The sequence below is a fragment of the Echinops telfairi genome, unplaced genomic scaffold, assembly GCF_000313985.2.
Source record: "Echinops telfairi isolate 266 unplaced genomic scaffold, ASM31398v2 ScPeMD7_40;HRSCAF=151, whole genome shotgun sequence".
Classification (NCBI taxonomy): Eukaryota; Metazoa; Chordata; class Mammalia; order Afrosoricida; family Tenrecidae; genus Echinops; species Echinops telfairi.
Genome location: NW_022103938.1, coordinates 451,894 through 468,441, shown reverse-complemented (window position 1 = coordinate 468,441; position 16,548 = coordinate 451,894). Strand labels below are relative to the sequence as shown.

Here is a 16,548-nt window from a genome sequence, read left to right as displayed (position 1 = left end):
ACGAGCGGTCTGTGCTTTGAAAGATGACAGCCTTGAAAATCACCACGAGTTGGAATTGGCTCAACAGCAACTGGTTTGTTTTGATGAGGATGTAATCAGTTAATATATGTGAAGTACCTTCAACAGCATCTAGCACATAGCCCAGACCAAATCAAAGCAAACAAAACTTATCTGCTATAGAGTTGATTCTGACTCATACTGACCCTGTAGGACAGAGTAGAACTGTGGGTTTCCAATGCTGTTTTTATGGGACTTAGAAAGCCTCATCTTTCACCCTTGGAGCAGCTGTTGGTTTAGAACTGCTGACCTTGAGATTAACAGTCCAATAACCACCAGGGCTCCTCATCTGACACGTTGTAACTCCAAATTAGCTATATGCATAACTGTTGGTTAGCACAATGATAAAACATGTTTACTACCAATTACATCAGAGTAGCTCCAGTAATATAAAGAAAATCACCATTCATTTTCAATTTCTCACTAGATTAGAGAGCCTTGCACTTCTATAGTCCAATGCTTAGCCAAATTGAGAATGAGAGGAACGTCTGTTGGATGGGAATGTAGTTCATTCAGTTCTCTAGATCCAGGAAGACACTGGAAGTCAAAGAAAAAGGGTATTGTTTGCTAGGATTGAATATCATCACAGAAGCAGACAAGTCCAGGGTTTGGGTAACCGGGGAAAGGGCTGCGATTGGGAAAGCAGGGAAGGAAGAGCCATGGCAGGAGACGTACTGGTATTGGGTGCTGTGCTGGACAACTGACGTTGCTGGGTGCGCAAAGGTGGAGGAGGATGTTCAGAACGTGTTCTCTGCTACTCGTTTCAGATGATGTGACCCAAATGACTGTGGAATCATTCACAGAAGATCCAAGTAAGCATTTGAAACGCTCTCTCTCTCTTTTAATTAGAAGGATTGAGGTTAGGGAATGAAGTCAGTTTAAAGAAAAATAAAAATGGAAAAAGGTTCGTGGACACTGTGAGGTCACACACCAACTCTGCAAACATGTCCAGCCTTGTTCTCTCATCCATGACTTTCTGTGATGCTGTTAGCTGCCTTCAAGGCAGCCCCTGGCTTCTGGCCACATATGCACAATGGGACCGAATGCTGCCCAGACTTTGACCACAGCCAGGATCAGTTGGGGATCAGACCGTTGTGATTCCTGGGGTGTCAGAGGCTGATTTTTACAAATAGATCACCAGGCCTTTATTCCTAGTCTGTCTTAGGCTGTAAGGACTACTGAAATCGGTGCATCATCATAGCAATAAGCAAGCCTTAACTGACAGACGGGCTGTGGCTGTGTCTGAAATGCATTGACCACATATTGCACCTGAGTCATGATAGTGCCTTACATTTGCCCAAGAACCCACATCCTTTCATTTCCATTTTTCTCGCTGCTCTGCAGATCATCATAATCATCATCACCATCTCTTTAGGTTGCTTCCATTTTCATTTGTTCTTGCTTTTCATTAAATGTATGCTCAAATTATTTTATTTTAAATGATTCCTTTTCCCCCCTTAGTCATTTTATTGAGGAGCTCTGACAGCTCTTATAACAATCCATGCATCCATTGTTCCAAGCACCTTTGTACCCATGTTTGTGTAGACGTCAGTCTTTTCAACACATGTTCTTTCTGCTCGAGCCCTTGGTATCAGCTCCTCCTTTTTTCCCTCCCTCCCCCAGCTTCCATTTTCTCTTTGCGTTTTTCATCCTCTGGTTTGTACTTTTGCAGATCTGGTCAATGATCCTGCTACAGATGAAACAGGTGAGTTTTCCAGCCACTCTAAAGGAAAGGTGTGACTCTTATTGCCGTTCACCATATCGATTCCAGCTCTGTAAGGGACCCCTATCTTTATCTCTGGGAAAGTGATCAATGGCTTGCAGGAGTGTTGTCAGTAGCAGTGGGACTAAAAGACAGAGGAACCTTCTAGCCCTCTAATGAGAGGGCATAAGTGGGTGGATTAATAACTAAAACAGGGCCTGGATAATGTGGGCTTTCAAACATTACTATTCTTTCAATCGGACCATGATTCCGCAATAAATTTTCACAATGACATCAGTTAATTTTACCTCCTTTGGAATAACACACACACCGAGCCATAGTCTTGACCCTTGCCCAGAATGTCTCCCTTCCCCCCTTCCATTCTCTGCCTCCCTCCTTCGCCCTCCCAATACACAGCCCTCCTCACGCCTGCTGTTTTGTGCCTTTTCAGTGCTGGCTGATGTCGGGCCTTCCACAGATGACCTGGGTGAGTTCAGATCTGGGGTCCTGGGGCCACCAGGGCCATCCTGGGCTTTCCCAGATCCCATGTGGAAGGCAGTATTGTTGGTGAAGGGTCTAAAGTAAACAGAATTACCATTTATGTGGCACATTCTGCCTACAGTTTGATTCAAATCAACCAACATTTTGAGTTCTCATATGCAGGTGTTAGAGATACCAAATATTAAGACATGCTCTTTCTCTCTAAGATCCCTAGACTTTGGGTGGAATAAAGGGGAGACAAATATATATAAACCACTGTATGCCTGGAAGATCAGGGAAACACCTCTAGAATCTTGAAAGCATGGGACGAAGGTAGGCAGCACCCAAGGAAAGGACAGGCTTCCCAACTAGAAAGAGAGTGTTCAAAGATGTGAAAGTAAATGAAGCTTGGTATCTGAGAAAACCACATAGCAATGACTCTGATCGCCATGATAAGGAACGAGTTGAGGAGTGCCTTCTAAAAAGTCAAGAAAAGGTTTACCCACTGGAAGAAACCTTCTTTGATGTTCACCAGGAGTGAGAGGAAAAGAGGAAAAATAGCCGACATGCTAGCAGGCATGTGTGACCTGGGTGAAGGGAAAGGAGATATACAGGAAGAGGAGGTCAGTGCAATGGGACCGAGGCAAAGGGAGACCCTGAAAGGTACATAAAAGGCAGCAAAAGTAACTGCGATCACACATAGCGCCCTCTGATAACTAATAGTAAGGAATACTCTATGAGCGTACACATACTTAAATGTAAAAGCGGAAGGGGTGTGGGATAGCAGGTAGGAGAGGTTTGGCAAAAGGTGTTTCTACATATGTGTTTGTGTCGGGCTGCAGAATGTCCATGTATACAGTAGAGCACTGAGGGAGTAAAGTTAGGAAAACTTAGCCATAATCAGACGTGAGGGGAGTGAGTTGCTAGGCTTGGGGGTTTAGGACAGTCCCAGGGAAATCTAAGTCAATGGGCATAACATAGTCCACAAGGACGATGCTCTCATTCTTGCTTAGGTGCGTAGAGACTGGGAATTCAAACACTTGTGATTGGTGATCGCTCCCTCTCTGGAGCAAAGGAGAGTGAAGAAAACACCTTACATTTGTACAAATGGAACACGCTAACCCACAGCCTCCACTAGCCCGAGACCAGAAGAACTGGATGGCACCTGGTACCACTGCCTATGCCTCTGAAAGGGATGACAATATAAGGTCCCAGACAGAGTGGGAGAAATATGTAGAACGCAATGCAAAGTCACCTAAAAGACTTGACGTACAGATCTGATAAAGTCTGGTAGAATTCCCGAGGCTACGCCTCTCAGACACTATTCAAATGGGAAACTGAACCCCTTCCTCCACCTTCAACCCAACGATAGGCTTATACACTGGTGAGGAAAGTATTTCTGAGAACAGTCAACATACAGCACCCCAAATGACAGCATTTCCCCCAAAACAAAGAGAACAGGAGGGAGCCAGAGAGAAGGATGTATGGCATTGGCGAGCCCAGGGAAGAAGCTGTTGTTGCCGTGAGGGGATTGCCATGGAACAAAAAGCATATCAGTTGTTGCACAGAAAAATATTTTGTCCGGGAGGGAGGGGAAAAATGAGGACCTAATGTCGGGGGTTTAAGTGGAGAGAAAATGTTTTGAGAATGAAGTACAAATGCGCTCTACACAATTGATGTGTGTATGGATTGTGATAAGAGTTGTATGAGTCACTAATAAAATGTTTAAAAAAAATAAATAAATAAAAAATTTTGTCCTATAAACTTTCACCCAAACCACAATAAAAACCCAACCAAACTCATTGCCGTCAAGTCAATTCAGACTCAGACAATTAAGACAGAGTAGAACTGGCCCTGTGGGTTTCTGAGACTGTACATCTTTACAGGACTAGAGAGTCTCATCTTTCTACGGAGGAGCGGCTGGTTGGTTTGAACTGCTGATCTTGCGGCGAGCAGCCCAGCGTGTAACCCATGATGCCACCAGTGCTCCTCAAACCACAGTAAAATGTTTGTTGTCTTTTGTTTTAAGGCAGTAACACAGGAAGTTGACTTTTTTTAAAAAAGGAAGTTGTCTCTTGACGATAGAATTCAGGCCAGATGTTTCAGCCTCAAATAACGGATACAGGCAGACATGTCATTAAGTGTGTGTATGCATGGGCTTATGCATGAGGGAGCTTCAAAAGCTTCAAAAGGAAAATGAGATGAAAAGATCCTGGGATTTTTCCACGAACATTTGGAAGCTCCCCTCATAGGTCTGTGCATGCTTATTAAGGGGGAGGACTACAGGCTTATAAAATATAGACCTTGCACTAGGTGCGCTATACACCTTTGCTCTTTAAGATTTGTTAAAAATAGAACTTCAACATAAACAACAGCAACGAGTAGGCGAATGTGAGAAAGTAACCGAGGAGAGAAGAACTCGATAATTTTAACCAATATTTACTGGAAGTCTGTGATGTATCAATCAGGCATTTTACTGGGTGCCAGAGATCTAAGGTTGAAAAGAAAAAAGGAAAAACTTACTTTCTCCCACGGGCTATCTTCTGCACAGTGGGGAAGCGAACTGCTCACTTGATCCAGGAATTCAAAATGCCACAAGCAAAGCGAGTGGTGAAAGCGCATAGAAAGAGGCTTCAACTAGATTCAGCGTGGAGGTCAAGAAAGGTCACATTTCCTGGAGGTCATATGGGTCTCCTGAGAGACATGAAGAAGGTCAAAAGAAGAGGGAAGACATTTTCAGGTGAAAAGAATAAGCTTAGGACAGACATGAAGTCAAGTGGAAAGGAGCTGATTTTAATCAGCTTTGTGTATTGGAAAGATCACTCCCAGTGGCAATGTGGAGGATGGATTTTAAATAAATGGGCCTCCAACCAGGAAAACTGCTGGAAAACGAATGCAGTCGTCCCAGTAAGAGGTAGTGAGGAGTAAGCTGCCAAGAGAAAAGAATTATTGAGATGATACCCAGGGGGTGGCTGTTGGATCAATGTTTCTATTCACTGAAAACACCTTGAGTCCGTGACGGGGAAGATGAGATTGAAGCTGTGCGTCCAGTTGAAGACATGATCATTTGGAAGGATCTTTGACAAATCCAAGAACACTACCCTTAAAGGGGAGTTAGACGTATAGGTCTGGAGTTCAGGAGAGAGCTGGACTAGAAATATAGATTTGTGAATTCTCACTGTAAAAACCTGTAATTTACATTATGGGCCAGATGACAGCACCTAGCATACTTCCTAGGAACCTCTTAGTGTTTCTATAGCAACCCTTGGCTAGTGGATCCCTAGCACACTCACCTAAGTCCTCCTTGTCAGAGTCTCCATTCTGAGAAATACATTCATAGTGACCTGGCCCCTAGCTGATGTTTGGCAATGGTTATTACTCTTTCACCAATCTATCTGCTTTTATCAGAGAACCCTGGTGATGTGTCTAATCTACAGAGAATAATTTTTTTTTCTCTTCTGAGGAGGAACTTCTACAGCAAAATAACCTTTTCTCTCTTAGCCTTAGGATAGAGCTTTTGGGGTCGTATGACTCTTTGCCTTTAAAAAAAAACTTAAATCTGAACCTTGCCAATAGTAATGATACTCACAGTACAGTTTTTTGTCTGTTTTGCTTTTTTTTTTTTTAAGTCCCAGGGCAGTAAAGTAAAAGAGCCAAATCGGCTTTTCCACCCAGTCTCCTAAATCTCTTCAAGTTTGTGACATTACAGGTTGTTAAGAGAGTTTTAAAATTGTTAAGAGAGTTGTTAAATCTTTATTCATGGGGAAACAAAGTGTCACAAATGAGGCAACCGGACAGATGCCGAAGAAGTTACTTCTGGAACCAGTACTAATGGAATACAATTTCTGCCTTTCAGCTTCACCCAATGATAAGAATGCCACTTCAGGTACGATGGTCTCTTGCATGACTTTGTCTTGGGTTTTCTTCATGTGGGTGCCTATCTCTTTGTGCCCTCTGGGGATTTGGTACATATTCTACCTTGCTTCCAGTTCTTTTTGAGGAAGTATTTCTAGTGGCCTCCCTCCTCCTTTTTCTTTATGAACAATGAAGCCTAAGAGCTATGAGAAAGAGAAAAACAATAGAGAGGGTCACTGTTCCCTGGTCCCGAAGCAGTGTTCTTTCTGAGCTCCGCTGTGTGCTGCATTTGATGATTAGTGAGTCGGGGAGTGAAGTCTATTAGGTCAAAATTATTTCCCCAATGCGCTGATCATTCTGACTGAAGCTAGAGATGAAAACCATTGCAACAGTGAAATAGATAGTGATCGCTCTGAAAATTCCCATTCTTCAGAAGGAGATTATAAGCAATTCAATGCAGCATTTCCTATTGCCACCTGGGTAATCCTAGAAGGACATTTTATAGTAGAACCTTCAAAGATGACTCTATCACACTCCTGCTTCCAGGTAGGGAAGCACCTGTGTTTCATTTTAATCAAATTCCTCTTGTTTTGCTTTGCTAAGCAGAGAACACATGCCTTAATTTATGATGATTCTTTGTGGAGGCTAATGTGGATCAATCCCCCACCCCCACCCCCATTTCACCATTGCTACCCTTTTAATTCATCATTCTCTGCCTCTCCTACTTGCACCTCCATATCCTTTGTGCTGGGTTTCTTCAGAGTGCCGAGATGAGAAATTCCCTTGTACCAGACTCTACTCTGTTCACCGACCAGTCAAACAATGTGTTAATAAGTTATGCTTCACCAGGTAAGGCTTCTCAAAATGCCCAGAGAGCATCTTCCATGGGAGTGTTTTCATGCTGCTATTTCATGAGCACCTATTAAGTACATGCGGTCTTCGATAGAACAAATGTTGTCAGCACGGCTCTTCTAGCTATTCTTGAAGGTGCCGTCTATAACCCGGAGCCTGGGTGGAGGTGGACAGAGAAGCGGGTGACTAGCACAGGAGATAAATGACGATGAGGGCTGAAGAAAAGAGGGCTGTGAGGGAGATACTGCTACATTGAGGGTTTCTTTAACAGAAGCTGAAGCAAAAGCTATATGAAGGTTGTAAATAGTGGGAAAGAATATTAAGTTCAATTCTAAATCAGTGCATGAGCAAATGTCACCAAGAGAAATAATTTAACCAAATTCTTTCCCGCCGCTCCTCCAAGGAGTGGGGGTGGGGGCAAGGGATATAAAAAAAACGCTTAAGGAAATACAGATTGGGGGAGGGAGTAATAGGAGAGAGTGGGAAACACAGGAACTTTAAGGCACCCTAAATTTAGAATAGTCCTCCCTCTTAATGTCTTTTCTCTCTTCTCTTTATGATATTTGGACTGTGGCAGTGTACGGCGCATGTACGTCATCAACAATGAGATATGCTCCCGTCTTGTCTGTAAGGAACACGAAGTGATGAAAGGTAAGAGATGTCTGAGGGTTTAGTGGGGCAGGGCAATCACGAGAAAGGGACATTTTGCGAACAGATTGACTGCTTTGAAGGAGGAGCCAATAAGAAAGGATTCCAATTATTCTCGTAGTTCCTTCAGCTTCTTTGTTTCATTTACACCACACAAACGATCTAAGCAATACAGTAGCCTTAAGATACAAACACAACCTAAAGAAAAATATCCTAGATCCTGTTCTGACTACATTGTTAACTCTGAGCCTCTGCCTTATAGATAGCAGTTTGGAGCTATGGCTGTTTTGAGGATCATTCATTGTGGTTCTAGGTGGAGAGGCCCAGCTAGCCATTCCAGAGAGTAGATTCAGTTAAGCAGCAGCCAGGTTCATGACTCTCAAAGGCAAAAAGAAAACCAACCCACCCTGATTAGGAGATAGTAAGGTTTGTATAGATCTTGTCAATAATAATGATAAACAAATAGGACATTCAGAAATGTGACAATGCAAACATAATCCAATTTCAGGCACCCTTTACATTGCTTATTGTGAAATTTCAGAGGGAGGAGAGAAGACCCTTCGAGCCTCAAGCGTGTGGTTATAGAACCTCCACGGTGGGAACTAAGATACTTCTCATCTTCCCCATAGCCAGCTCCTAAGGATGACTGTGGTTGGTGAAGACACCACAGGCCCAGCCACTTCTGACTCAGCGGTCCGCTTAGCCCCGAGTTCCTGAGTCAGAGCTGTAGTTTCCTGCACAGAAGGAAACTTACTACTTTCCCCGCTTGGCTCTGGGCACCCCACCTGCAAGAGCCCCCTGGGATTGCAGTTGAGTATTTGGACTCGAGGTACTTTCACAACTGACCAATAAGTAACATCGTGATAAACAGAGAAAGTAATTGAAGTCGCCAAAGATTACATTTTGCTTGGATTCACAATCCACCCCCATGGAGTTAGCAGTTCAGCAGGCAAACGCTGTATTGTGGTGAGAAAATCAGAAGTGAATCAAAGCCTTTAATTATGGTGAAGAATATGGAACATGCTATGAAGTACTGGAAGAACGTACAACTTTGGGAAAAAAACACAGCCAGAATGTTCTGTAGAAATGAAGACTAGGAGACCTCATCTCACATCCTTTGGCCATGTTAGGAAGAGATCAGTCCCTGAGAGTGACACCAGGCTTAGTAGAGAGCAAAAAAGCAGATCCTCAGCAAGGTGACTGATGCAGCGGCAGCACCCTGAGCTCAAACACAGGAACGATGATAAGTTTATCTTGGGCTCAGATGGTGTTTCAGTCTGATATGCAATCGCACCAAACAACAACGTCCAAGTCTCTCAGGGACCTTGGCGAGATCAATTATGTGGACACAGTAAATAGTTACACGGGTATTGAGGACGACCTCATTTTTTCCTTTCATTGCCCCATGGTTAGACTCCTGGCCATCTGCTCTGTTTCAATTTCTGTGCTTGTTACTTTGCATACATTGTTTCCATTTAACACTCATAACTACACCATCGAGGTAGGTGTTTGAATGCTTATTTTACAGAATGGAATAGTGAGTTTCAGAAAAGTTAGGGAACTTTCTAGTAAGTGGTAAATGACGACTAAGAGGCAGAACTTGGGTTCGAACCCAGATTTTGTTTCTTTTTTATTTCAAGCACTCAGAAGTCTTCTCCTTCCCTGAACACACGAGCTCTTGGCACCTTCCTACCCTCTGATCCCTTCATGTCTTGCATCTCTTCTAGATGAACTTTGCCGACAGATGGCTGGCCTACCCCCAAGACGACTCCGTCGCTCCAACTATTTCCGACTTCCTCCTTGTGAACATTTGGATTTGCAGAGACCCAGTGGTCTGTGATCAAGGAAGAGCAAAGAAGAAATAAATTGAGGGGGGAGGAAATAAATGCTCTAGCAAATGGGAATTTTTTTCTTGTCCAGCTAACCACTGTCAGATAATCCAGAGACAAGCATATTAGTATTAATAATAGTTAACCTTTTCAAGAGCAACTTATTTTCTGCTTTGGGATTTTTATTGAAACCATGTGTTTTCAGTAATGGAAGACAATTTAAATGAAATGAAGAAAAACATTCTTTGTGGTTATAGATATTTTTATACAAGTAATGGGATATATATGTCCTGATGGGGTCTCTCTGGTCTTGGGCCTGGTGGGATGAAGTCTGTCTCTTCAGACACACAGTTTTACAGGCCTGCACCAGATGACAACACACATTAAAAGTGGGATAACGGTTTCCCACTAAACCCTAGAGGCAAAAAATAGAGGCAGCCACTAGAAGTCCCATAGTTTATGAATGGGTTAGACTAGTTATTTTCTTATATTCAGCTTTTGCCTCCATTCCCTGGTTTTTGACCTAAACTGATAACATTTATCTCATTTTCCAACATTTAAAAACACAGTCTGCATTATTGCATGGCTTTGCTGCTTCCCAAGGTCATGGTCACCGTGACTAAACGAGGACCATATTGCTGACATACAAGCAGCTCACACATAGTTTCAGGCGAATATAAACTTTGTATTAATAATCTTCACCTTTAAATCTGTGTGTGATAGAGTGTAGGGTGAAAGAAGCTACCATCGTGTATTTTAGCTAACCATAGAATGTCATTCATTTTTCTTTTCGAGAGCTCCCTGGACGAACTCTCCAATCAACTACATGTTCCTCTTTGCTTTTATTGCAACGATTTTACTGAATTGTCCAATCATTGTCTGGGATATTTATGAAAGGATCATGGAAATTTGACAGGTCAAAGAAAATTCTCCAGTAAAGGAAAGAAACATACAATCCGACCAGCAAAATGTACTCCTGTAAAATCTGAGGTAGGGACTAAAGAGAGGACTGCTACAGATCACGAACTTGGATCTATGATTCCTTATCCAATTTTTCATGCAGTTGTCCGATCTGAAGGAAGGATCAGAAATCAGGTCTCATTTTAAAAATTCATTTATGATAGTACTTGGGGTCAACCTACTTCCACAAAGCGAATGAGACAACTTCAGGTGAAGCCATACCATTCGGTTCGCGTTGATGCTGCTTTGTTTTCGTCCTCACATATTTCTAAAATTGTAGTGATCATTGTGCAGATGCTTCTGCAAGAGCCAAATTGCTAAGAAAAGAAATCAGGCTGGAATGCCAATAATTAGGAAGAGAGGTTACTTAATGGTTGGCATGACACGATCCTGGCCCCAGCAGTAATCGTGAAGTCTTAGATGAATCACATTGCAGTTTTACGCAGCAAAACTCATTAAGCCAAAAGCAAACCCGTTGCCACTGAGTCAGCTCTGACTTAGAGCGACCCTTTAGGACAGAGTGGAACTGCTGCATCGGGTATCCCACGCTGCACATTTGTATGGAAGCAGACTGCCTCATCGTTTCTTCCTGTGGAGCAGCTGGTAGTGTTGGACTGCTGAACATTCCATGAACAGTCGGATGTGTATCCATCTTTAACATGAGGTTCAGTTTCTAATAGTTCTAGGTTTCATGTAAGCCTGTGATCCTCTGGATTCAGTATATTATTCATGTCTGTTGAAACCTATCGGCCATCTCCTTCCCGATGAATCTGTGTGTGCTGGATAAAGCGCAAAACTATGCTCTACTGGGAGGTGGCCCAACATGTAGTCGGAAAAACCAACAACCCGCCAACAATGAAAATAAGCGACAAGCTATGCACTATTTTGTGAATATTTCAATAACTTTCTGTAAAAGCTAGTGTATGTCAAATAGGAGATAACAAATGACGTATGACAGATTCCACTCAGTTGGGTTTGCTTTCCTTTTTTATTGCTGAGAAATCTAGCTAAATGAAGAGCAGATTGTTGATGTTTAGGAACAGTTTCGTTTATGGGGGTTTGTAAGTTGTTTAAAGAGAAATGCTAGGAAAAGCAGGAAGCATGTATTCTCTACTCCACACACTCTCTAGAATGAAACGTATTCATATATAGATATATTAATGCATCTTGTAGCCACTGTAGCGAAGCCTCCGAGGGGCAAAGTTTAAGACTTGCTAAAGAATATTTCACGAGCTTGCTAGACCTACTACGTATTGAATGGGAGGTGGCATTCTCACCAGACAACATTTCAATCCCAATATTGTGTGTCATGCTAATTAAATATTAAAAAGATTTCCTCCCTAATTTCTTCCCAGGAGAGAGTGGTCTGTGATCTGGTTATTTCGCCTTCTCCTCTCTTTTATGTTTACAAAGAAGGATTGAGGTTCTATGTTGCCTCATTTTGAAAACCAACTGCCAGTGTTTCTCTAGTGATTGTACTCTGCTATTGTTTTATTGTTGTTGTTGTTCTGTTCTTCACGTGACAGCGTTAACTCGGGCTCTCTAACATTCCAACAGTCTTCACTCTCCCTAGCTGTGGCCTCCTCAGTCACCAGATTTCTTCTTCTTTTTGGCTCCTTTTAGCCCTCTGGGTTTTGCCATTGTCAATTCTTCTATCTTGGCCCGCTACACTTTTGAATATGTCAACCAATATTTTTCCATCCTTTCATTTCTCATCCATGTAAAGGTCTTACTTTTCTCCGTAATGTTCCCCTAGGAGTGATGTCAGGCCCAAGTTCTAGGGGATTGGTTTTGATCCTGGTTCTTTACCTTATGAGTCGAATTCCATTTTCCTCTTTTTAACATTTTCATGTATTTTTTTGTTTTGTTTTAAGAAAACAACCCTGCCCCATCACAGTCCATAGAGGCACTATGTTTTCTTCCTAGGCTCTCTTCCGTGAGAAGATTTGAAAATGTTTTACTATTTAAAGTATTGATTTTATTCTGTTCCAGATAAACACAAATGACAACGTCACTGACATTTTAATTTAAAAAATGTTTTAACCAAAATAATAGATCTTTAATGCTAGACTGACAGGAGATAGTAAAGCATGATCAGGTCATTTTTGAGATTTAATGCCTTGTTCTGCCTTGGAATCATTTATCCCCAGTTCCCTTAAAGATTCATCTGTATCAGCATTTCCCGAATTGACTTGGTTCTGTTCTGAACCCCTTTCCATCTTTCATTCTTTTTTTGTTTTTCATCTTCAGATGTAAGGAATTAATAGAGGTAGGGGAGACTGAGGCAGGCCCAGTCACAGCAAACATACAGGGGCAGGGAGGTGGGCGGCAGGTAGTAAATTTGGTCTTGAACTTGGTGGGGTAAGAAAAGATCCTTGAGTCTGGGGTGTGGGGTGCAGCAGGAAGAAGGCCCGGTCTGGGGAGGGCCTGAGGGTGGTCTGGTGGGGGGAGGCCGCAGGGCCCGCCCCTCAGTGCTGAGGAAAAGGCACTTGGCTCAGTCTCCTTCAGCCCACAGCCCACCTGAGGAGATGGGAGTCCCTATGCCTCTTTCAAGGGCCTGGCAACCGCTGCTGATTGAGCTTCTGGAAGAAGCTTTTGCCAAACTCGTAAGTGCTGCTCATAATAGCACAGGAAGCGGCGGCCTTGATGATCCGGGACAGGAAGCCTGCAAAGAGCCCCTTGGTGCCCGACTCGGCCTGGATCCCCCGCAGCAGCACCCAGGTGGAGTCGACCCGTGGCGGCCTCACTCTCAGAGCCTCCACTGTGCCCAGCGCGGCCTGGCGCTGGGTCTTCACCACGTCAAAGGGCAGAGTCAGGATGGCTGCCACCGTCCCTGAGATTCCGCCAGCCACAAAACTGATGCCCACGGATGTCTGGTCCTTTGGCCTGGGCCCACTCAGCCAGCTCTTCACCAGCTCGTAGTTAAACCAATACAGGCCTGCGAAAGGCACGTCCCGAAGGGCAGTGGGCCCCCAGCCCAGCCACAGGGAGCGCCAGCCGCCCCTAGCCACTGCGGCCTGCACAGAGGTGCCCAGCTCCCGATAGGACACATGCTGAGCCTGTAGCTTCGTTCTCACCAGTTCCAGGGGGCTGACCACAGTCACAGTGCCCAAGCGGGCCAGAGGGCCAGCCACCATGGGGGCATAGAGGTCGGAGGTCAAGGCTCGGTCACACAGGAAGGTCTTGAGTTGGTCGTAGGAGGTGAAGTAGATGGCAGTGGCCGGCACAGTCATCACCAGGGTGGCTGGGAGGCCACTCCACAGGGTCCTGGCGCCCTCGTGCCGCACAATCTTCACAAAGGCATCCATGGTGCCGGTGAATCGGGAGGGGTCATGAAACCAGGTGGCGCAGCGCGCGCCGTGTGGGCACAGGTAGAGGGGCTCCAGGACACCATTGCAGGACAGGAGGCACTTCCCTGTGGGTTGGAGAGAGGAGGGCAATTTGGTGTAGGGCACGCTCCAGAGTCTAGAGGGCGGCTTCAGTTCGGTGGCCACCGAGGGGCGCTGGGACTGCAGACGCACCTTCACCACGTCCAGGGGCGTCATGAAGAGAGAGGTGACCACTGCTCCAGTGCCCGAGGCCACCATTTGTTGGAGGGGGCTAATGCCCCCCGGGTCCTGGTCAGCCATCTTGTTGTAGTCTTGATCCTGACTCTAGGCCGGTGCTCGCGCGGCACGGCGCCCGGGACCGGGTGGGGCCATAGGGGCTCCGCTGCCGGCGCAAGGTCCACCGGCGTTCGCCCAGCTCCCCAACTTTCATTCTTATGATAATAAAAAATTCTCCTTTATCCTCAAGTGAACAGATGCTGGAAATCCAAACGTGCATCATATTCTCAACACAGAGTTAGTTACACACACTTTCACTTCGTGTTCTTTGGATTCAGAGGTAGATGTGTCAATCCCAGTTGGTCTCCCCACTTCTGGGCCGTCCTTTTGGTGAGGTCAACCAGCATATCTTGCTAACCACACGCTCCTTCTTACTCTCTTTGCTTCAATGTTTGTTGCAAAAGTTGGATGTTTGACCAAACACTTCACACCTAGTCAGAAGGCACCAGTCACTTGCTACTTCTAAGGTTCCACTTCCTTCTGTCCTGAAGCAGCTCTAAGATTGTGAAAGACAAAGGTAATATGAGCGAGAGAAAAAGAAGACAAGAGCACCAGACCAAGGGGATAAGGAAGTGGAATGGTAATGATGAGTTCCCATCAGGGCAGGGGAACCAGAAGGCTGGAGGATGGGAGAAGGGAATTCAGAAGGGGTGAAGGGATCGTGACAATTCCGAATGTGCAGGGTGGGAAGGAAGGACATCAGAAGCAAAGAGGAGGAGGCTCAGCACTGTCCTGATGGTTTTGTTGCTACTTACGCTATGAGGCTGTGATGTGTCTAAAACTGAGGAGCTGACACCAGGGGCTTGAGTGGAGGGCGGGTGTTGTGAGAACGACAAAGCCAACATATGTACTACTGTACTGGACACAAGTGATGTATGTACGGTATGTGATGAGTTGTATGAGCCCTTAATAAAATGATTATTAAAAATAAAAACGCCCAAAATCGGGAAAAAAATGTAACGTTCCAGTAAAAATTGAGGTTCTTGTGCCTTTTCCATTTCACCAACCCTCCACCAGGGAAAGTGACTTGTTGCGGTTTCCGTGTGGTAGAGTATGGAGGGGCAGGTGGACGCTTTTTTTTTATTTTTTATTTCAGAAACCAGTGAAGGAGAACCAGAAACAGCACTCAGACACCAACTTCTGGAAAAGGCAAATGTTTATATAAATAGCGACGCAGGGCCCATAACTTCCTGTTGACAAATCAAGCCTCATGTCACCTCAAACCCTCACTTTTTGAAATCGCTGAAACTTTTTTGTCCAGTCTGTCTAATCACACTGAATAAGGTTCTAGTTGTTGGTTTTTTCCTGGATTTTTAGGCTGTCTCATTCTTCACTCTCTCTGGTGTTTCCCCCATTTCTTTTCTTTTGAGAGCTTACCTCAACTCTTCCATATCGTTTTATGGCCATCAGAAAAATCACTCGCATCGAGTTGATGCAGACTCATGGTGACCCCATAGGACAGGATTAAACTGCCCCTCTGAGTTTCCAAGACTGTAACTCCTTATGGGAGTAGAAGGCCCCATCTTTCTCCCACAGAGTGAGTGGATAGTTTCCAACTGCTGACTCTAGGATTGCAGCCGAACCTTGTAGCCACTATGTCATCATCACTACTGCTTGTTTTCTGGCATATAGTATGAACTTGATATAAAAGCTATAAGAGTTTAATGCTGCACGATCGCCTTAGTGTTTATGTGATGGACCCTTCAACCACCACACACAAATACACCCCCTCCAAGTAGATGAGCCTCGAACAAGTATAAGATGTTCCTTTATGGGAAACTATCCTAAGCTATATCTAAAGAATTGATGAGTATTAAAGAATCAATTGAGATCTGGAACATCAGTTGTGATCTAGGACATCCTTACTTATACTGGCTCTTAATATGTTGCTCTGCTCCAAACAATAAAATACAAGGAATGATAATTAAAGGTAATAAGAACTAAATAGAAAAACATGTCTTCTATTTGTATAAAATGTATTCTTTCATCCTGAAATCGTATGCAATGTGTGTGTGTGTGTGTGTGTGTGTGTGTGTAAAGGAGGGAAATAAAATTATATTCCTTCAAAAAAGCTTATGAAAATGTATTGTAACACCAGCATCAATAGCCATTGAAAGCAAAAATTACTTCAAAAGTTTTCATCTGCAATCATGAATGGCAATCCTTAATTATGCAGGGAAACTAGTTTGTTGGGAAGTAATCTGTAACTTGGTGAAAAAAGACAGTGCTTTTTATGCTAGGAATCATTCCTTGTTGTGCTTCAGCAGAAACAAGGCTAGGAAGAGCTGGCATTCTGTAACAATTCATGAATTTGTATCTTTGTTGGCCTCATTCTCTCAAAAGTTCAAGTACTCATAAGAATGTCAATATGTACTAAATGTTATCAACTAAGAAGTCCTGGGAGTGCTGTGGGTTAGGCATTGAACTGGTAGTCACAAGGTTGGTAGTTCAAACTACTCCAAGGTAGAAGTGAGGCTGTCTGTTCCTATATAGATTTGTAGCCTCAACACCTATATAAAGTTGGGATTGATTGGATAGCAGTGTAGTTTTGGTTTGAATT

General features: G+C 43.9%; 2 protein-coding genes across 2 annotated transcripts in view; one reads left to right on the top strand and one right to left on the bottom strand.

The window, feature by feature from the left end:
- Window positions 1-11,740, top strand: part of MFAP5 (microfibril associated protein 5) — a 19,084-nt gene extending 7,344 nt beyond the window's left edge. Inside the window, exons 5-11 of the mRNA XM_045290527.1 lie at window positions 825-869; window positions 1,730-1,762; window positions 2,211-2,246; window positions 6,096-6,125; window positions 6,856-6,943; window positions 7,524-7,597; window positions 9,322-11,740. Of these exons, the coding sequence (XP_045146462.1) occupies window positions 825-869; window positions 1,730-1,762; window positions 2,211-2,246; window positions 6,096-6,125; window positions 6,856-6,943; window positions 7,524-7,597; window positions 9,322-9,434 (419 nt within the window). The 3' untranslated portion in view covers window positions 9,435-11,740. The remainder of the gene's footprint in view (window positions 1-824; window positions 870-1,729; window positions 1,763-2,210; window positions 2,247-6,095; window positions 6,126-6,855; window positions 6,944-7,523; window positions 7,598-9,321) is intronic.
- Window positions 11,741-12,619: 879 nt separating this feature from the next.
- LOC101651955 (solute carrier family 25 member 39-like) lies at window positions 12,620-14,064 on the bottom strand. The gene has a single exon (XM_045290528.1). It carries the CDS (start codon window positions 14,010-14,012, stop codon window positions 12,933-12,935), a length of 1,080 nt encoding a protein of 359 aa, XP_045146463.1. The 5' UTR covers window positions 14,013-14,064; the 3' UTR covers window positions 12,620-12,932.
- Window positions 14,065-16,548: the final 2,484 nt, after the last annotated feature.

What these genes read in the sequence shown, in the direction of transcription:
- LOC101651955 (XM_045290528.1), bottom strand. Translation starts at nt 14,012, where the DNA reads ATGGCTGACCAGGACCCGGGGGGCATTAGCCCCCTCCAACAAATGGTG.